At 40.3% G+C, this 22797-nt stretch overlaps 1 protein-coding gene and 1 long non-coding RNA gene across 3 annotated transcripts in view; one reads left to right on the forward strand and one right to left on the reverse strand.

Annotated features, from left to right (window-relative positions):
- The window catches only part of ADAMTS12 (ADAM metallopeptidase with thrombospondin type 1 motif 12), a 396268-nt gene that overhangs the window by 235353 nt on the left and 138118 nt on the right, over window positions 1-22797 (forward strand). For both annotated transcript variants that reach the window (XM_049707993.1, XM_049707992.1), the window contains exons 7-12: window positions 2485-2634; window positions 8075-8218; window positions 8803-8947; window positions 13713-13805; window positions 15277-15422; window positions 18016-18185. In XM_049707993.1, coding sequence (XP_049563950.1) covers window positions 2485-2634; window positions 8075-8218; window positions 8803-8947; window positions 13713-13805; window positions 15277-15422; window positions 18016-18185 — 848 coding nt within the window. The remainder of the gene's footprint in view (window positions 1-2484; window positions 2635-8074; window positions 8219-8802; window positions 8948-13712; window positions 13806-15276; window positions 15423-18015; window positions 18186-22797) is intronic.
- Window positions 1-22797, reverse strand: part of LOC125964002 (uncharacterized) — a 234804-nt gene that overhangs the window by 132113 nt on the left and 79894 nt on the right. The window lies entirely within an intron of this gene.

Here is a 22797-nt window from a genome sequence, read left to right on the forward strand (position 1 = left end):
GAAAGCAGGAATAGTTTCTCCTCTCATTCCCACATGCATAAATCAGTGAGTTAATGATAGTTGGCCTTTAGGGAGTATTTGACACGGGCCAGGCCCTATGCTACATCTGTTGGAACAATCATCATTCCATTTAATCCCCACAACAACCCTGGTAGTTCATTACTGTCAATCATTCCTATTGTACAGATGGGGAAACTGAGGCTTAATTATGTCACTTGCCCAAAATCTCACTGCTTTTAACAGGTAGAGTAGAGACTTAAATCCAGGTAGCTTGACCCCAATAGCCGTACTATTAATCAGTAAGAATACAAAGGATCTGTTCTCCTTTTTTTCTTACTGTGATAATTTTTCTTCCTTAGAACAGGGGTCAGGTTTCAAGCTTTGATGAACCTCACCAACTCCTAGACAGTAGAGAGAATTTCAAGTTCTGAAGCAGGATTTCTCAATATCAACACCATTGACATTTTGGGTTGGCTAATTCTTTGCTGTGAGGGGCTGTGCATTGAAGTGTATTTAACAGTATCCCTGGGGGCTTCCCTGGTGGTCCAGTGGTTAAGAATCCACCTTCCAATGCAGGGGACGTGGGTTCGATCCCTGGTCTGGGAACTAAGATCCCACACGCCACGGGGCCACTAAGCCTGTGTGCCACAGCTACAGACCCCACGCACTCTGGAGCCCATGCACCACAACTAGAGAGAACCCCATGGGCCACAAGAAAAGATCCTGCATGCCACAGCTAAGACCCAACATAGCCAAAAATAAATAAATATCAGAAAAAAACAAAACAAAACACAGTATCCCTGGCCTCTATCCATGAGATGGCAGTAGCACCCTCCTCGAAGTTGTGACAGCTAAAATTGTCTCCAGACGTTGCCAGATGTTCCCTAGGAGGGTGCGGGGAACAAAAATCAACCCCTGTTGAGAACCTCTGCTCTGAAGAAATAGGTAGGCTCAGGAAGGGAGGGAAGTATAAGGCTGAACTTGCTTCTGGAGGACTACGCTGAGATCCACTTCAACAGAGCTCACTATAGAGGTGCATTCAGTAGAAGGTGGTTTTGGTGTGAATACGCCTTGTGAAATGGGGCTGGTGGCTGCATGCCAAGGCATGTTTTCTCTTTTACTATCCTCAGTGCGTGGTGGAGGTGGAGCTGATCTCCTCCTGGAGCTCTTTGCCTGCAAGACCACCCCTATCTTACAATCCTTTTGTTACCTGCTTTTATCTTCTTTAGTGCTGGATACTTAATAGGCACTCAATGAACAGTTATTTAAGGGACCCAACTTCCTGCACTTTCAGAAAGTTGGTAGATTACCAAAAAGCATCATTCATCTTTTCCCAGCAGCTCCATGCAGACCTAGACTTTTTTTTTTTTAATGAAATAATAAAAAGTAAATCTAGCAGTAGGGGTGGAAAAGCGTTTGGTCGGTCCTCCCACAGACTCAGAAATTATTTGAAATGCTTGGGCTATATGATCCAATCTAGCTCTCCAACACGGAACTACCACTGCTAGTAGGGGTGCGGATTCACGTCTGCTGCGCATGCTGGGAGATGACAGTTGCTTTCTCCTGTTCCATTGTCCCAGCCATTGCCTCTTGGAGAACTGAGAACTTATGGGGGTTCTCAGAGCCTGAACCTTTTCTGTGGCCCAATGGACACAAAAAGCAGACAATTTATTGCCAGAAATCACACCCACACAAACCCCATGATCTGAATGAAGGTCTGCAACCAGCTAAAGCTCAGAACCCTGTTGGCGTTTGTGCTAGTCTTTCTTGGCGAAGACTTCTTGAACTAAAGAAAACCATATGACTAATTAACGACTCTTCAAAACTCTTGTCACTGATTGAAATGAGCCCTTCTAGGATATGGGAGCACATTTTTATATTTAAAAACTGTAACTAGTATTTTGTAAGATCCTAGGAGTGTTTGTGTGTCCATCCCCTCCCATATGCAGTATTGTTAGGGTGGTGGAACTGGAGAGACCATTAATTTGATCTCTGGATGGGTTGATTGCACCAATTCCCTTTTTCATGAATGACTAAAAATTCTCAGATGAGTTTTGATGACAGACCTCAGAACAACCAAAAAGGTGTTTCATGTCTGAAAAAACCTCAGCCACTGATGGTTCTCCCTTCCCTATTTAAAAGTTCAAATTAATTCCAGTTTTCAATCAAATCCTTCCCTTATGGGTCAAATAATATACTTTGGCCTCCTGAGATTAAGAGCAAAAACAACTCAAAGTAAAACATTTGCCATATTTTCCTACCTCTTTCAGGTGTTAGTGAGATTCAGTCATCAAGTGGTGAAATCAGAATAATTCTAGTGAATTCAAAATTGCTCCCTCATTCGTATGGACTATTAAAACAATTTTAATCATGCTTTACAGACCATATTGAATGTGAATTAATACCCAGATTTTTTCCAGGAGGGTTTTTTTTTTCTCTAGATGTTTCTTTGCGTACCTCCTCATCTCTGTTCTTTACTTTCAGAAAAGACATCTGTGCTGGTGTCAATCGCCCCTGTGAGACTCTGGGTCTGTCCCACCTGTCGGGAATGTGCCAGCCTCACCGGAGTTGTAACATCAATGAAGATTCTGGACTCCCCTTGGCTTTCACAATTGCCCATGAGCTTGGACACAGGTAAAGGGCCAAAGAAACTGAGATCTCTTCCTCATGTTCATGCATCAGTATCAGTAGAGGGAATGGAGGGAAACTTAAACAGGGTGTCAGGAGAATCTGATTGCATTGTGGCTTGAGAATCACCCTCTTAACTCTCTGCTTCCTCATCTGTAAAGGGGGGAATGGGGAATCACACATGACAAAGATTCCACTGTCTTCTCTGCTCTGACCCCTTGTACCATCGACATCACAGAATTAAAGAGGCCACTGCAATTCTCTGAGTTAGAATGAAGCAAGCAGAAACAAGGAGACAAGCTTTAACTTAATTGATTAATTCAGGAATAACAATCCCTATTTAGTTCTTATGAAACTGTAATATTGTTAATATCACTAAAAAGTCATAAACCTTAACATTTTATGCCAGACGCTTTGCATTGTGTCACTGAATCCTCTCAACAACATTATGAAGTAGATACTATTGTTAGTCCCATTTTACTTATATGTATTAAAGGAGAACACTGAATAAAGAAAAACTGGAAAACTGCTATAAACTTGGAAAGCCCAGCAGACCAACACCAGTTAACAGAAGGTCCAAGTTGTCACACAAATGTGTGAATTTGATTAGGTGAATTGACTGAAGGCAGGTTTCAGAAAGGTTGAATAAAGGAATAATGAGGATTCTGTATTCTCTAGGTATCAGAAGTTCCCATGGAGGAAAGATCTTATCTTATTCATAATTTATTGGTGTATGTATTAACCACAAATAAGAGAACAGCACACTGATTGGAAGCTCAGAGTGAGGAGTCATTATAAATGGCTCAATCATACCCCTGCCTGTTTAGGAATAGCCCTGTTCACTGGATTATTCAAGGCCCAGCCTCTCTGGCCTGAGCTTCCGCACCATTTTTCTCATATAATATTGGAACTTTTCAAAATACTTTTACCTGAAGTACAAAACCAGAGTATCGGCTTAGTGCTTATTCTGGATTTTCCATCAACCAGTATTATGACCTTAGAGAATTCCCTTCACCTCTTTGTGCTTATTTCCTTATCTCTGAAATGAGTAGGTTGAATTAGGTACTGTGATTTCTTTGATCCTTACCAAAAAGCCCTGGGAGATAAATGTGATATATTCTAGTATCCTTAATTATCAAAAATACAAAGAGGTTAAGGGACTTGCTTATGATTAAATAATGATTGAGGATAGAATGCTAGGTCTTGAAAAGACCAGGCCATAGTTGTTGGCATGTTGATAATAAGTTGGCAAAATGAAAACTATTAGTATGTGCAAATGTATAGGCATCCTCAATCCTGATATGTGGAAGGACTGTCCCTTGTAACTTCCAATAAAGTCATTGGTATCAGCAGCATCTGCTGACCAAGCAATGTCAAGTGAATATAACTAGGTCAAACTGAGAAATGATTGCTCAAGACATTCCCAGCAATGGTATGCCCAAGCTAAAGAAAAGTGGAGAAGACATTCTCAAATGCTCACCACTTGTGTCAAGAATGGATCCTTTATATACTCAATTCAATTTGGCAGTTTTTAAAAAGTAAACTAGTGGTAATACTGCCATGTGATCCAGCAATGTACTCCTGGGCATTTATCCTGGAGAAATGAAGATTTATGTTCATACCAAAAAGCCTATACATGAATTTTTTTTTTGCACATCTTTATTGCAGTATAATTGCTTTACAATGTTGTGTTAGTTTCTGCATGAATGTTTATAGAGGCTTAGTCTTAATAGCCAAAAACTGGAAGAAACGCAGGGGTTGTTTCAACTCAATATGGTAAATGGTTAAATAAAATGTGCTGGATCCATACCATGGAATACTACTCAGCAAGGAAAAGGAACCAACTATTGATACATGCAATGACCTGGATGAATCTTTGAACAATTACGCTCAGTGAAAAAAGCCAATCCCAAAAGGTTACATACTGTAAGATTCCACTTACGCAGCATTATTGAAATAACAAAATTATCTAAATAGAGAACATATTAATGGCTACCAGGGTTTGAGGAGGGAATGGGGGAGGGAAAGAAGTGAGTGTGGCTATAAAGTGCAATGTGAGGAATCCTTGTGATGGTGAAAATGTTCTATCTTGACTGTATCAACATCAGTATCCTAGTTGTGATATTGTATTACAGTTTTGCAAGATGTTACCATGAGGGGAAAGTGGGTAAAGGGTACATGGGACCTCTTTGTATTATTTCTTACAACTTGCATCTGAATCTATAATGATATAATATTATAAAATTAATATATAAATATAATAAATTAAAAGTGTAATTTTTGAAAGAGGACCTTGGGCCATGTACAGATGACCTAAATAGAACACTGTCTTCTAAATGGCAAAAAAAAAAGTTTTGGGTCACTGATAAGAAAGACAAAGTTGAAGGAAGACATATAACCTTGAGTTTGAGTGATAGAAAAAAATGCTTTGGTAAGACACAAAACGGAAGAAGAGAAGACATTAGGAGTGTCCTGAGAGGCTTGTTCATAGCTAAAGATGCTTCTGAGGTATTTAGTTCTTTCTTTAGGTGTAAAGTTCTAACTAGCTGTGGACCAAACTGAGAAACCCTGGGCAGATCAATGAAATGGCCTGAAGCTGCCCGGAAAAAGAAAAACACAATAAGCTACTATCCTAAGAAGATACTCATTATAGTTCAGTGACAAAGATGCCCCATTGTTCTTGAAAACGTAGTTGTTTCATCACTGATTGCGTAGGATGCAAAAGAGAAAGTGAAGTTAACTAACTTGTGCTAAATAAATAGTTTGATTTTTATTCTGAGAAAATTTAAAATTCCGTTTATGAGAAGCCTGGATTACGTCCATCATCCATACCTAAGCTCTCATCCCTTATTGGGTGAGTTACCAAAAATGAAGATGGAATTCCAGCAGGAAATTTAAAATGTCTCTCTGAGACGTAGCATCCTTTTCCTTCAAGTAATGAAAATATCACGATAGAGATGAACACTTAAAATGCAATATCCACCCAATATATCCCACTCTTCTGGATTGTGATATTCCATTTATTTCTTTTATAGAGCTTTGCTTGTTGCATATACCAAATTGATATTTTCTGAATGCGTTAGAAAAGCTCACATTCATACTTTGATGATTCTTGTTCTCTGCTGGTTCTGCTCCATCATAAAATAAACAGTAAAAGGCAGGGAGTGTCTCACCAAGTGATACCCTGAAACCCAGGCAGTGACTTAGCTTACTGTTTCATGTCTATAATTTCATAAACCCATCTAACAGGAATTACAAAACAAAGATGTAGTAAAGCAGGCTAATCCAACAGCCCAGTTAGTTGTTTCAGACTGTAGTAGGCTCCTTACTCCAAGCTGCTCTTGAGGTTCATCCCGTCTGCTGGAAAGTAGCTTCCTGGAAACACCTTCCATCCCTTTGACCCCATGTGCTTTCCTTGTCTCTCATTATTCATTGACCCACTGATCCCATGTGACAGGAGTGCTGCCCCCATTTAGAGAAAGTAGACATGTCCAGAGGGACCTTTGTTTAGCAGCACTGCTTTTCTTTTGTTGGATGGGAGCACAGAGGAGTGATAAAACTGTAGGGGGAATGCTTTAGTGAATTAAAAACTTCAGAGGGAACAAAATCAGTTCCTTTTGGGGAACTAATATATTTAGAGTATAGGTTTGAAGCCACCCAGTATACAGGATCCAACCATATGGCTTGTCTTATTGGTTTTTTGGCCATGAGGCATGTGGGATCTTAGTTCCCTGACCAGGGATCGAACCTGCACCCCCTGCACTAGAAGGTGAAGTCTTAACCGCTGGACCCCCAGGGAAGTCCCGCTTGTCTTATTGGAATAGCCAATGCTAGAAAAACAATTATTCATGGAGATTTTTAGAACCATGCTTGTTTAGGATTTTTCCTAATTATTGAACAGGTGAACTTGTGGAATACCTTATGAACTGGGTAGGACTGGATTTGCAACAGGCTGGGGAAGGCTTGCTTGGGGGGTGGGGGGAAACAACTTTCATTGAATTAAATTCTTTGTGGTTGGGTGGTAAGAGCTCTGTAGATTAATTCCCTGACTCCTTTGTGAGTTTTGTATTCATGTGGAATGTGATCAGAGTCTGTAAGTAAGTTGATAACATCTTAATGCATTAAAAATAATACAAGAAAATCCCTAAATCCCCCAAAGACTATTTTCTGCAAGAGTTGCTAATGTTGATCAGGAGATTTTATTAAAGTTAGATATGAGCTTCCCTGTCAGAGGGATTGAATTTCACTAGCAGTGTAAGAGGTCATACTTTCCTCTGGTCAGATTTGGAAAGTTGAGCCAACATCTCTAGGCTGTAAGTGTCCAATAAGCAGATTCCAGCGGAGAGGGGTCTTGTGGGGACTCAGAAGTCATCTTGATGGTGATCCTGAGGATTTGGCTTATAAACTGACACTTCTCAGTCTGCCTGCTTCCCAGGCACCTCCTTGCCATGGGAGTCAGTTAAGCACTTTAGGGCCTTTCAAGGTTGCTTCACCTGGTCATCCCTGGCAGTGGGAGGTCAGGGAGCCAACCCAGCAAGACACAGACAAGAGCACTGATTTAGGAGCACAAAGATCTGCAGAAGACCTAGTTTTGCCACAAACTAGCTCATGACTTTTGACAGATCTCAGACTCTCAACTTACTTATCTAGAAAAGGGAAATAAGCTAGCTAGACAATGATAAAAACAGCAATAAAAAATGTCTGTCATTTACACAACATATATATATATGCCAGGCACCTTGCTCAGTGATTTTCAAACTTTCTTCCACTCAAATCTCAGCCCAGGACTATGATGATGACTCCATTTTCTGCTCAGTGAAACTCAGCAAGTTTCAGTAACTCACAGATCCTTAAGTAGCAGAGCTGGAATTCAAATCCAAATCATCTGTCTTCAGATACCCCGCTCTTAACCCTTGTACTGTAAGGTCTCCCTAATATCTGATGTTGGAGGACTCATAACAATACTAGAAAGAAATCCATCCCCTCCAAGCTGGTGGCCTTTGACAAAGTCTTCCATAGGCTTCCCCTCTCATGTTCTCCCTTAAATTATGATGAAAAGGGAAGAGGAAGGTTTTGCTCTTTTGTGCTACGGTTGCTACAGCAGGAGAAAGAGGACAGCTGGATGCAAGATTTGCCCCTGACTCTAGTCTCACAGAAGCCAAAGCCAAACTGGAAGCTTTTAGCTTTCTGCCAAACAGAAGTTTTTGAATTAGCCACATGGCTCCCAGGGATTGCATACTTGAAACAAAGCCATGCCTGAAATGTTTCCTGTGCTTTTGAGTTGAAAATTAGCTAGACCCCTCCAACTTCAAAGGCCCACTTTGTAATCAGATACCTTCTGTACAGAGGTGGATCTCGGTGGGTTATTTTCACCTTGGAGAAACTGTGGTTTCCTCCTTGTTTCACGCCTGCCTCCTTGATATCCTTGTGTCTCTTCCCCCTGCAGCTTCGGCATCCAGCATGACGGGAAGGAAAATGACTGTGAGCCTGTGGGCAGGCACCCGTCCATCATGTCCCGCCAGCTCCAGTACAATCCCACCCCACTGACGTGGTCCAAGTGCAGCAAGGAGTACATCACCCGCTTCCTGGAGTAAGTGACTGCACATCTCAGGACAGCCTCACTTGGCTCTCTGTAAACCGGAAGTCACTTTGAGTTCTACCCAAGGCCCGGAAAAGTCTCAGTTCCTCTCACAGGTCACAGTATGAGGGTGGCAACAGAAGGGGTGGACCTCACTGCTGCTTTCTGACCCTGAGATCTAGGTGGGTTTTGCCTCCAGCCTCAGCCGGGTGAATACTCCGTCTCCCCCCAACTCCCCCTTCAGCTTGCTTCTGTCTGAAGGTGGCTCTTTATGACCTGATCGTGAGTTAAGTCCCTGGGGACTGGCAGAAGCAACCCAGGCAAGTCAGTGGTCATTGTACCCCATTTGGGGTAAGATGGTGATTTTCTCACTTTACCACTGCTTGTATTTCTTAGATCATATCTGAACAAATGGTGTGAGATGCGATTTGCATTTCCTTTTAGACAACTCTCACCTTGGGCCTGATAGAAATAAAGTTGTCTTGAAGGACAGAGTACACTAGAGGAATGGAAGTTTCTCTTGAATGAAAGACTAAATCTTTCATTTAGGAGGAGATCATAAGCAACTGCTCTCATTTCTATTAACTCATTTTCAGCCGAGGCTGGGGGTTCTGTCTTGATGACAACCCCAAAAAGAAAGGCTTGAAGTCCAACGTCATTGCCCCTGGAGTGATCTATGATGTTCACCACCAATGCCAGCTGCAGTATGGCCCCAATGCTACCTTCTGCCAGGAAGTAGAAGTAAGTGTTGGGTATATTGGTGCCTCTGGTGGGTATGGGCAGGGCTTGAGATCCAGCATGGTAAAGGAAGGGCCAGGGAAATATTTGGAAATCTGAAGATCCAGAAATGGAAACTTTCTATTCATGGCAAGATATCTGTAAGGCAGAAGGACTGAAGTTGAGGTCATTTATATTCCTTGACCCACCTCCTTGGTATCCTTTGCAACTGGGTGGTGGTAAAGAAAATTCTACAGTGATTTTCAAGAATCACAGTTATTCACACCTGCAGACTCCATAGCAACCAACTTAATCCCTAAAGTTGCTCCCTTTCCTGAATTTCCTCTCTGATTGAAGAGCACCTCCAGATGCCAAGGTAGGAATAAGATTTATCCCTAATTCATTCTTCTCCTTTATTTTCTTCAACATCCAAGTGATAAGTCAAGCCCTGACATTTAGCCTCTGATGGCATTTGTGGCTCTGACATGTCATCTTCATTCTCACTACCCTTCTCCTGATTCACTTTCTCATCACCTCTCCTTCTATTGTAATTACCTCCTACCCAACCTCTCCCTCTTTCACACTCTTGCTTAAGTTATTTCAAAAAGACACAAATCTAACTGTGGCCCTTCTCTGCTCTTAGGGTCTTCACTGACCACAGGATAAAGTCCCAACTCCTTTGTATGGCATCCCTTTGTGATCTGGGTCTTGCCTATTCTCTGAACTCATCCCTTTTAGTGCGCAAGTGTCAGTGTTAATACACAGACATGAACAAGGCAGGTCTCGTTGACCCCTGCCAGATTCTGTGCTGTGTACTGAATAGGGTGAAAAAGATGAGACCTCAAGAACGAATAAAGTAAATTCTCTGACCTTGAGGAGCTCATTCTCTGGTTGGGGAGGCAGACAGAGAAATTTTAATACAGTCAGATAAATACAAAAAGAGACATAGAGAGAGAACGCTGAAGAAGAAGTAACTGCTCAGACAGCACAAGCAAGACAACGGAGAAAGTAAGGTTGTTGCAAAAATCCCTCACCTTACTTCGAACTGGTTGCCAAGTTATGCTAATTCTGCCCCCAAAATATGTCTAAAGACCACCTGTTCCTATGATTTCAGTAGTCCCCTGATTGGTCTCCTTTCTAAGACTCTGACCACCTCCCCTCAACTCTGCTCCACTCTCCAAAACACAGCCAAATCGACCTTTATGAAGGAAATCTGATTGTGTTCCTCTCTTATTAAAATATTTCACAGCCTCCCTATGGCCCTACAATAAAATTCAAATTCTCTAAAATGGTTTAAAAGGGGCTTCAGGATTCATCCTCTCTCTCACTCTTTGGCCTTATCTCTTAAAATATTATTTTAACCCTCTACTCTCTAACCTGGAATTCTAAGTGTATGTATGTTGGATTTTATCACTTCATATCCTTCATATTTTTCATCTCTTCACATCTCTGCATTTTGTGTAATTTCTTCCTCTTTCCCTTCCAACTCACTAGTTCTCTTTTCAGATATGTCCAGTCCTTTGTTTAACCTGTCTATTGACTTTTTAATCTCATTTATGGTACTTTTTTTAAACTTAGAACAGTTTCTTTTGTTATTTTTCTAGATTTTCTCTGCTTTTTTTTATGATCTTATTTCTAATTCAGACTTTCAATATGATCTTCTCCTTCTTTAATCATATAAGACACATTTATTTTGCAATTTATAATTGCAAATTATAATGGACAATTCTGATGTCCAGAGTCTGTGTGGGTCTGCTTCTCCTATTTGGGGTTTCTTCTGGGTCTCACTTATTATGTATTATTTCCTTTTGTCAATTTCTGCTTTTATTGCGAACTCTCGGTTGTGAAACTTCATGTCAGGCTATACTTTAGGGTTTAGATGGAAGGCACATTCTTTCAGAGAGAAATTTCACTGCCATCCCTGGGTCCATTTAAAATAAATTATTGGTTGGATGTTGTTTGACTACCTACGTGAGTGAGATCAGGGCCAGTATGGATGCAAACTCTCAGGGGTAACATTTTACCACTCCTTCTAGAGTTAAAGTCAAAACAGACAAGTTTCCCAGCTGTGTTCCGAGGTTTCTTTCAGTCAGGGGGTAGTCCTTTGGGGTTATGGCCTTATATGAGGTATTAAATCTAACTTCCCACCCTACATAGATGTGAGGCATTTTCTCCAGTGCCCAAGTGACCATCAAAACTAAAATCTAAGTTACTAGGTTTGTATCTTCAGATTAACAATTTCTCCTACATTTTTAGCCTCTGAGGATTTCCCTTACTTCCTTACCAATTCAGGAATGTGTTTAAAACATTTAGAATATTTTATCCAGGATTGTAGATGTTTTATAGAGGTAAGGATTTTTCTGGTTATCTCTGGTCAAATCTTCTTTTATATTCTGTTTATCCATACTGAACAGCCTCATTCCCTGTACATGCTGGGTTCTCCACTACCTCCAGAACTTTACATGCTCTGGTTCCTTTGGACCATCTCTCCTACTCATCATTTGAGTCTGAGCTTAAATATCACTTCACATCCTATTGTTCACATCTATGTATTTTTTTGACAAAGCTTTTACTAGACTATGTTATAGTTGCTTCTTACTTTTTTATACCCTCCCCTACTATATTGTCAGCTTTCTGAGGGAATTTTTATTCCTGACATTCAGCAGTACCTAGCACATAGTAGGCACTCAATCAATAAGTGAATAAAGTCTTCAAATCCCTGCATATTGCAGCCAAGATAACCTAATCATTTTCAATATTTAAAAAAAAAAAAAACTAAAATACTAGAGAATGTAGCATCATCCTTCTTTATTATAACTTTTGTTTATCTTGAAATAGTTTACATCTCAAAAGAAGCTGCAATAATAGTGCAGAGAGTTCTTGTGTATCCTCACCCAGAATATCATTCTTTATAAATGCATTACGAATTTATAAGAAACTTTAAAAATATCCTGGGGGGGACAAAAAAGGAGTGATAAGCATCAAATAACTAAAGGGCTTTGATTTTAACATCTGAATGGCAACAGACAATGAGATGTTCACCTTGAGCAGCACAGTGAGTTAGGATTGAGACCCCTGTCTGAAGCTGGGAGCCTTTAAGAGCTACACCTCCATGACAGAGTAGATTAGAAGAAATCCACCACCAACAAAGGGAGATGACAGAGAAACACCTTTTATCTCAGCCTGAGTTTTGAGGGAGAAGGGTGCTGGTGGATAACTTCCTCACTAGAAACTTCCTACCATGGGCTAGCCTCATGCCAATTTAGAGTTCATATTTATACTCTTACATGGTTTGAGAAGCCCTCAAAAAAATTAACATGAAAATATTTCTGACCTGATAATACCATGGGCTTCCTGGTAGAAACAAAGGTTGAAAAACTGCCCTGGAGGAGCCAACACTCAGCTAAGGATGCACAAAACTCCAATAGATAAAGCTTTGTTCAGTTGAGTTCACAATTCAGCACCTATTTAAAAATGTAAGACGGTCTATCTTCAACTAAATAAGGAAAGACAATAAACCTTCAAGAGCTTTGGATAATTGAATTTTTTAGGTAGGGATAATAAAATAGATGCATAGAAGAGGAGTTTTATATAAGAAAAGGGAAGAAAAAGCACTATATGATATATTAAAGTAGATGTAAAGAACAATTACAACCTCTAGAAATGAAAAATATCACGATTGACTATAAATTTAGTGGACGAGTTACACAGCAGACTTGACAGAGCTGAAGAGAAAATCAGTCAGTTGAAGTTTAGAGTTGAGAAAATTACTTCCCATCCCACTTGAGTGTTTCTCAGAATTGTGTGATGGAGGAGAGGCTGGCCTTTTCCTGATAGAAATCCAGACTTTTTCAACTTTTACGTATAAGAAAATTGAGAGCTAAAAAATACAAAAGTAAAGTTGAAACATGAAGGGTGGAATAGGAAGATCCATCAACAATCATTGTGAGTTGCAAAGGGAGAGAATAGTTGCAAAAGTTGTAAACATGGAGAGGCAAGAGTTAGAAAGATAAAAATTAAGAATTTTCTAAAATAGTTAAAAATACAAGATCTTATGATGAAGGAGCATATTGAATATAGAGTACAGTAAGTAGATGGAATGATGGCAGATGGGTGGATAGAAGAAAGACTAAAAGGTGGATGGAAGCAGCTGAGCCATTTCAGATGCTATGTAAGAATCTTGTCAACCTTCCCTTGTTCCTACTGTAGGAGGAGGAATGTGAGGGAAGATTCAGTTCACTCCCTGGCAGCTAAAACAAGCTGGCTATTTTGGGTAATAAGTAAATAAGCTGAGGTTTTCTGGATGGAATAGTTTCAATTTCCTTCAATGAGCAGGTTCAAGTTATAACCGCCCAGCTGTTGGTAATCAGATCACCTTCCATCACAGTCCGGAGTGCTCTTTGATGACTACTGTCACCAGTTGCCCTGCCTAAGGGCAGTGAGTACTGGATATTGTGCCACAGGTATAGAAATTCAACTCTTGGGAAATGTGTTTTACCTCCCATTTACATATTGCCTAGAATGGCCTACAGACCACTGTTTACGAATGATGACAAAGTCCAAGTTAAGTTTAAACTGAGGGTTCTTGTGTGATTACTTTGCATCACGTTACTCACTAACAACCGCAGCATTTATTGTGGGTATGTGGGTGAGTGTGTGTAGATTTTACCATCACTGTACACATGCTTTTGTGCAAGGATTTTTTTTGTTTCTTTTGTTTGTTTGTTTTTTGCGGTATTTGTGCAAGTTTTGAACGTAAAAAAAGTACGATCTCATGTTTGTTTTCCAGAATGTTTGCCAGACACTGTGGTGCTCTGTGAAAGGCTTTTGTCGCTCCAAGCTGGACGCTGCTGCAGACGGGACGCGATGTGGTGAGAAGAAGGTGACATGTCCGTGACGTGTCAGTGATGTGAGGAAGGAAGGTGGTGGGTGAAGGGCTTAGCATTCTTGGAGAGAGCAGAGGAGAAGACCCTGGAGAGCAGCTGCCTCTGGGTGAAGGCAGATCATCACGCAGTCAGATTTGCCAAAGGAAAGGATTCCACTTCCGCAACTCCTTTTGAGCCTTCACTGGAAACAAGTAGTCAGGGAGAGAGGGCCACGCTCCAATTATAAAACATCTGGCCCATCTTTTCCCGATGACTTTCCATGGAGTTTGTGGTCAGTAACATCTGCTGGGCTTATCATCAACCTTCATTTTGACATTTTTCCCCCCTCCATATTGAACATTGGGAAGGACAAGCCAGTGGCTTCTTCTTTCCAAAGATGCTGTATTTAGACCACTTGTTATCTTCTTTCTCATCATCTGACCTGCATTTCTTGAAGTCCTATGCACCTTACTAAGCAGGAAAGCCATATACCCAAGAACTCAGAGATGTTAGATATCCTCCAGACTACCTAAGAACAGGTTAATACATGCTGCTCAACAACACCATTTGGGTTCGTTGTGGGCCTAGGATTTATGTGTTTAGTGGGTGTCTTTACACAGCTTGAGTGTGGCACGACCCATCACTGAGATTACAGAACCTGATCAGAATACACAGTGACCAGAAATAATGAGAAAGAGGAGGCCAGCAGCTGAAACATGCCCAGATCCTCCAGGAAAATGTGGCCATTTCTAACAACCAACTTGCATTTCTTGTTTCCCTTTTCCTGTGTTCACCCTCCTAAACTGTTAGTTGTTGAAGGATTCCCTTGAAGAGGGAGAGAGTGGACTTTTTCCTGAGCCACTTGAAACACCAGAACTGGAAAGAATGGGTAGAGTTATAGGAAAGCAGAAATTTTTCTTGATGCCTAACTTCAGCTTCTTAACAACTTGTGTTTTCCGGCAATGAGTGGACATTTTGCAGGAGGATGTTATCTGCTGCAAACATTAAATACCCATAGAGGCTATAGAGAAGTGTTATCACAGTGCCAGTCTGCAAAATGTTTGTTATGGTCTTCAACAAGATAAGAAGCTTGCACCAGAAAGGAAATCAATTACGTTACTGAACAACTATATTACTAAGCATATTCAGCTGACATGCTTTTCATGGCGAGACTTCCTCAGTGAAGGAAGCGGTGTGTTGATTTACTTCTGGGGTGCAATCTGTCAGTCACACTTTGAGTAACACTCCTGCATTCACTGCAACTAGGCACTGTAAAGTTCCCTTTAATTCCTGAAAGACTCTGATTCTAAAACCCAAGACTCTTGGGGGAAATTCTTTTATGAGGCTCTCTTTGTGCTACATCTGATGTGTGACTTGTAGGAAGTCTGCTTGCTCTGGGAGAACTGGGTTTAGACTGCTAGGTTTCCTGACTCAGCTTACTATGGGAACCTTCCTGACTTATGCATCTCCTGCTTTTTCCCTTTCCAGTGGTGTATGGCTGGCAAGTGTATCACAGTGGGCAAGAAACCAGAGAGTATTCCCGGAGGCTGGGGCCGCTGGTCACCCTGGTCCCACTGTTCCAGGACCTGTGGAGCTGGAGCCCAGAGTGCAGAGAGGCTCTGCAACAACCCTGAGTAAGTCCAGCCAAAGATATTTCCCTTCCTTCCATGAGCACCGGGAGACTAGTCGTGGACAGCATGACTTCAGTGACCCCAGACCTTCTAAGGGAAACCAGATATGTTCCCAAAGATGAAAGGGAGCCAGGAGGAAGATTCGTAGAGTGTGAAAAAAAAGGTGGTTCTTTTTTGCTTTGTTTCATTTTGGCTTGGCACTGGATTTTACTAGAACTTGGGTAAGTAAGCTGATTCCATCATTTGGAGAAATAAGCAAATTTTTTTTAAAGTAAAATCTATGTGAAAGACTTTAGGAGATTACACAATTAAATCCTTCTAAATAACCGCATTCTATCAGTGGGGATTAGTTAGACCCAATTTTGCTGATAAGATGGCAGCTTTCTTTCCATCATAATGAATGTACAATTTTATAAAAATATTCTTCTTCCCTTAGGTGACTAATTAAATAGCTAGGCACATTTTTTGAGGATAATTATTTTTAATGTTTTAGATTAGGATTTTGTAAACCTCAGAGTTCCCTATTAGCCTGTCAAGGATTCCATAGACGTTATTTCACAAGTGGCTTTCAATTTTTTAATCAAATTGCTTACTTTTTTCATATTTTAAGTTTGTATAATGATATTATATATTTCCTTGATGTCCAAATATATATTACATTCTTAATTTCATTATTTCTCAGTATACTAGTTCCCAAGTATAATTTTTAAAAAGTGTACATATAATGCCTCCGGTAAGTAGAAAATGTATTAAACTTCTTTTACCTAGATTTACATGAGTCTGCATTAAAGAGTAAGAGTCACATTTTTTAAAAGTGATAAATATGGTTATAATTCTCTCAGTGTTTCAGTTCTAAATCTTACTTCTCCTTTTTATAATAAATATATTTCTATATGTATATATCTGCATGTATATATATATACATATAAACTATATATAGATATATATATAATGTATCCTAGGGGTTAATAAATTAACATCTATGAAGAGTTTAACATAATATCTACTACATAAAATTGTCAGTAAATGGTAGTTATTATGTTATCTTTACCATCTCCCATGCATATAAGTAAGTGTACATTTGAGGAATTTGGGCAAAATTGTTTTAAAATCTTACCTTTTTGTTTAAATACAAAGTTCCTGTGACTTCAAAAATTCAAAACCAGAAATCCCTTAAAAAGTATTTTTACAGAATATCTTTATAGTTTGTTTCAATGTGATCAGAAAAGTGATTTCCATTTCAGAGATCAGGAAATACAGGTGATTTGTTCTAGGACCCATTGTCAGTGTTCTGTATCAGCCACTACCCAGTCCGTAGCCTTCCTGGGAGGATGGTCAGTGATCCATGGTTGTCAGAAAAGGGACATCCTTGTTGAGGAAATGAAAGATGATCCTCTAACTTGGCTTCAGGGGGAAAAAATAGTCCCAACTCCCATCTCAGAGGCTACAGTTTGTCTTAGAGTCTCCTTGGATGAGTGACCATGTCTGATCTCAGTAGCTGGTTTGCTTAAGTTCATTGAGAACCATAGCAATGGAAACACAGTAACAGATTCAGTTCTGTGATTCAGGTCACAGACTCAGGTCAGTGCATCCTTGATGTGTTATCAGTCAGCTGTCTAGTGAGAACCCAGCAGGGCTTGGCTCACAAAAGGCTCTTGGATGGAAATGACTTGGAGAGGTGCCAAGTCATAGAGTGTCACTCCATCGTCACAGATAGGAAGCCAGCCTACCCTCAACTCTCAAGGACAATTCTTAGTCCCGCCTACAGGGAGTTAATGAATGTGAACTGCCTTGGTCAAAGAATTATCTTTGGGTGTGATAAATGCAGGAAGTGCCTACAGTAGGATAATAAAGTGTCATTTAAGAGGAGAAGGAGATTACTTAAGGCAGGAATTCAGGAAGAATTCATGATGGAGATGGAGATAGCATTTATTGGTCCTTAAAGCACAGGCAGTATGTAGATGTTTAGAGACTTAAGAGAGCAGAAATCTATCTAGAAGCACAGAAAAAATAAAAGCAAATAAGTCAGCCTGTATCATGGGAGCAGTGTGCAAATGAGGAGGAGTGTGGGAAGAAAAGTTGTTCAGGTGAGGTAAGTCAGTATCATGAGGGCCTTGGATGCCAAGCTCAAGAGGCTAGACTGGATTCTGTGGCCATGGGGTGCCGTTAAAGATTTTTAAACAGGAAACTAAAATAATTAAAGCAATCATAAAAATTAGCCAGAGAAGAGTGTGTACAGTAGGTTAAATGAGGAAGAAGAGGGCAGACAGGAATGGAGATAAGGGGTGAACTAGTTTGGTGATTGTGGGAATGAAAAGGAGGAAATAAAATGAAAGTCACAACTGATGACCAGGCAACTAATTGACCATGGAGTCAAACTATTTCAAAACAGGCAACTATATACTTGGGACTGAATGTTCATGGGCAACAGCAAAAAATGTGGGAAATTTGAAGAATTTATTCAAACGGTGAGTTTTGAGGCTAGAGAGGGACAAGGTTTGGCAAGGAAGGGGCATGGCCGGATGCCAGAAGATTTTTAAAAGAAAATGCTGGCCTTTAAGGAAATTAAAGAAGAGTTTGTGTGTTTCATGTGTAGACCAAAGTTTGGAGGGAAGTACTGCACTGGAGAAAGAAAACGCTATCGCTTGTGCAACATTCACCCCTGTCGCCCGGATACACCAACATTTCGACAGATGCAGTGCAGTGAGTTTGACACTGTTCCCTACAAGAATGAATTCTACCACTGGTTTCCAGTTTTTAATCCAGGTAAGGAGCTATAAGAGTATATTCCAGATCTAAGACTACAGCCATTATCAGAAAGCATTTATCTGTCAGGGTACCTGTGATGCCTTGCAAAGTTCAACAAGAAGAGAATAGTGTCATCAAGAGTTTTATATTTTAGGAGGTGGAGACACTGACCTGGTTAAGTGGATCAGTAAATGTTGAAGGTGAATATTCCAACTCCCTGCTGAGCTATATTGGAGATAAAAGAGAAGTTTATCAAACATGATGGCTCACTTCAAAACAGCTGAGGTGCAACTAAGCAATAAGTGGAGCTTGTAGGGAGGGATTCAGAAACTAATCACTGATGAAAGTGCTGGTTGATGAGCATGTGGAACTGAATGTAATTTTGGCAGAAATTCAGAAAAGAAGATCATTATGGTTTTGGAGTAATTTCAAAGAAGTCTTCCAAGGAAGTAGTTGATGATTCTTAAGCATGAGTAGTCTTTCTCTTGGCATAAGGGAGGGGGAAGGCATTCAAAATAGAGTCATCAATTCCAAGTGAGAGGAGAAAAGCACAAGGAAAGACAAGATGGTAGAAAATGAATGAGAAACTTGATCAGAAATGAGTAAAAGCCAGCTCTGGGCCAGAAATCAACATTTTGTAATGTATAGGACAGTATAAGAAGGGTAAAAAGTAAAATCAGGCATCTAAAGGATGCATATCAGAGGATGGGGCCTCTCCAAACAGAGTTGGAGAATGGAGCAGCAGCTTTGGCAGTGCTTCCCTTGAATCAGCACCAGTGACACATTCTCTACTGAAAATGAGGAAGAATCATTGACTGTTAGCTATAGATTAGCCTCAAAGAGTATTTGTGCTATTTGTTATTCAAATAGAGAATGAAAGAAAGATTTTCCTGAGTTAAGGAGATTTGAGACAAGGTAGTGAAAAGTAACCAGGTTTTTTTTGATTATTCAGTTTCTGAAATGCAGCATGATAGAACAGAAGAGGACTTGTAGATGTCAGCCAATGAATGAAAAGTACATATTTGGACAGTTAGAAAAATGATATAGTCAATTGCTTTTGGAAAAAATAGTGCTTTTCCTTCTTTGTGTCTCCAAAATACCCCGATGGCTGTTTGTCATGGGCAATGTCTGCTCCTTGTCGCCCGTTGTTTAGCATCATTCATGCTCTAGGGGAGTGAGTCATTTGGTTTTTGGTGCAATTTTACTTTATGATCCAAGTACTCGAATACAGGAAATCTCGTGTATATACTCATATGGGTGCAAAAAAAAAAAAAAGATAGTTATGAAAGGTGTAGCCCAGTTGGTACTACCTATACCTGTATTTTGCACATTCTGTTTTGTTGGAACTAGTTGAGTCAGTAGTACTATAGACTCTGAATGAGCACTCTTCCAGGACTAAAATGGCATAGCTGCCTCAGTGTTGTGACAGGTGCTTAGTTTGGGATACCCACACCTGCCAGTCAGGGTTGAATTTGTGTCTGCTGCACTCTGATGGCTCAAGTAGCTATACTTATAATTAAAGATTTGGTTCAGCTTGACTTTTCATTGATTTACAAGCATTTATCGTGTGCCCACTTTTTGCATAGCCTAGCAATAGGTATTAAAGAAATGAGAGCTATAAAAGGAGACACAGATTTCACTCACTTTGGAGTGATCAGTTTGCATCTGTATTGAGGCTGTATAAACCATGTGAGGGAATTTAGCTGAGTGCCATCTGCTTAACTCACCATCTACCTGGGCTGTAAGCCTCCATTCTCCATCTCAGGGGTTTTCTTACAGGCTCCTGTGCTATTATTTGAGCATAATGACTTACCTGCTAACCCAAGTAACTACCACCTTGACCAATACACTGATTTCTTTCCCCCATCAACCTCTATCCTACAGAGCTGCTATTTTCTTAGTTCTGGGCATGCCGGGTGACAGCAGTGTGGCATTCATGGCAACAACTCTGTGCAGAACACTTAATCTGTGCCAGGCATTGAGCACTTTACACCCTCCCAGCCTTTCCTTAGAAGCCACCAGAGGATAAACTAACTTACAGCAGAGTTTTCTACCAACTCAGTAGACAGTGTTAAGTGTCTTAGTAAGTGACCTTTGGCAGATTTGCTAAGTAGCCAATGATAGAAGAAGAATCATAGATTCAAACATTTGGAATAAGCATAGAATCTCCATCAAACCTTGTAGTTTTCACACTCTGTTCCAGGGCTTCCAAAAATGTTTGATTCTATTATAATTTCATTTTCCAAAAGAAATAATTTAAACTATTTTTAAAAGTGCAATAAAGAACAATGCTTACACTCAAAAACAGTATATGTTGAGTTTTAACATATCAAAAAACACCAGTACATTAACTTACACAAATTAATTGGTTTTCTACAGACCTTAGAATAAAAGTCTCCCATCAACCCAATTTAACTGAGAAATATCCTGAGATTACAGGTCAAGTTGTTCTAAACTGTTATCATTTACAGCTGTTTGTGTGAGTCAAGATTTTTCAATGCTGTACAAATGAAAAAACCCACAGAAAAAAATTAGGTGCTGCAGCCATATGTCTGTAACTGCCATCTGTAAACTTGATTTCAAAATTTTCTGTTCATCTTAATAGTCTCTTTTGATCCCACTGAACTATTTTTAAGCATTATGTACTTGAACTTATAAAATTTCTGCTTAATAAAATCCTGAATTTTATCTGCTTTATTTGCAAGATCTTGATGAAAGAAAAATAATTCTTCTGCCTAAAGTGTTTGAAAACTACTAATTTAAATCAACTTACTTTCCAATATAGGCATTTCCTTTTCCAACACTCCTGGCAAAAAAAAAAAAAAGGCATCCAAACTCCACTTGATCATATTCATGGAAGCACCAGTGTGAAGAGCTGAGTCTATACATTTTCTCACTTACCCCCATCCCCATCCTTCAGAGATGAAGAAAAGTAGTCTCAGAGAGGACAGTAACTTATTCAGGGTTATAGTGTCTTATATAATGGAGCTGGAATTGAAGAATACCGTCTGTTTGATTAGGAAGCTGAGATACTTATACTAACTTATATTCCTAGGGACTTGATTAGCCTATGTGAATAGAAATATGTTTACATCCTGCATCGTCTATTAGGAAATGGCCAGAACCTGATCTTGGTGCCATCACTTTCTTGGAATCTCTTCCTTTTTGGATGTTTTTCTCAGAAGCCCCAAATAACTCCTCATTAAGACTAATTTTTTAGTTGTTGCTTCTGAATATTTCAGCCCTATCAATGCTTGCTGCCAGTGAGGTTTCCAGCATATGTGAAAGGTCTGACCTGAGGTCAGACAACAGTCTGCTCCTCCTGGGCTAGGATCCTTCAGGGACATCTGTAAGGAATTGTTGCAATTGCACTCCCTAGGAAAGAGACTCTAAGACAGATACTAGCGTGTGGGAAGTTCAACAGGTGCGGAAGGAGAGGGAAGGAAGAGGGGTTGGGCGGGGGGAGAAGCTGGGGTGCAGAGCACAGTCTCAGCAGAGGGCTTCTCCACCCCTCGGGAAGCTCTACAGCTCAAAGGACCTTCAGAGTTGCTGCAGTTGAGGTGGGGCAGCCAGTCCTTGAAGCCCCACATGGCCCAGACGTTGGGTGTGGTCTGCCTCAGGAAGGAGTGAGTGTCCTTGGGCAAGGAAGCTCTCTTAGGCCAAGGTGACAACTGAGGGCCAGTGCTGGCAGCACTCCCAGGAGCTGGACACCTGGGAAGACCTGGGCGCCGTGCATAGAGTTTATTACAAGAGTACTTGGTGTTTAGAAGGAAACAGCCTTTAAAGAGAGTGTCATTGCGGGGAGCAAACTGGGAGATCTTCTAGCCAGAAGCCTCTCATTTCACAGACTAGGAATCTGTGGCTTCAGGAGGGAAAATGATGGAATAATAAGGATGATGTTTGCAGACACCCCAAAGCCATTCACAACCCCTTCACTATCCTCTACAAGAGAAGAGGGAAAGCTAGAAGACTTGCTAAACTGTATTCCAGGGAGCCCCAGTTCCAACCAAAGAGATAAAGATGGCAGCTTCACTGGGTCAGGCTTCTGGGAAGGATTTTAGTTGGTACTAACCAAGCTGCCCTCAGCCCCCTGCCTTTCTGCCTTTCACTCTGCCCTCACGCTGCCTGGGGTACACCAGTCCTATCGCAACCATGCTGAGACGGCTGAGAGGAAGACAGAAGGAGTATAGCCCCTGGATTTCTTGTTATGTGGCAAAAATAAATTCCTGTCCATTTAAAACAGGGAAGCGACATTTTTTTTCTGTTTTTTTTCTTTTTTTTTTTTTTTGCTACTTGCAACGAAACTCACTTCTAACTGATAACGAGAACAGGTTATATTAAACTTATATCAGTATCTGTTCTGTGTAGGTACTTACACTCAACACTTTGTATGCATTTCCCTAATTTTATCTCCACAAGAAAATCCTACATGGAAATTTAAGGTTTTGATCTAATTCTTATGGGTATGCTAATAGATTTAGAGAATGAGTAACTTCTTAAACTCAGACTGTACAATAAAGCCAAGAGTTAGCCCTGGCCTGACTCTGCAGACTAAATATTGACCATAGAAACAGAGACTGGGATAGACCCATTACCTTAAGAACAAATGCATTGAATTTTGAATTTTACC

The sequence above is a fragment of the Orcinus orca genome, chromosome 3, assembly GCF_937001465.1.
Source record: "Orcinus orca chromosome 3, mOrcOrc1.1, whole genome shotgun sequence".
NCBI lineage: Eukaryota > Metazoa > Chordata > Mammalia > Artiodactyla > Delphinidae > Orcinus > Orcinus orca.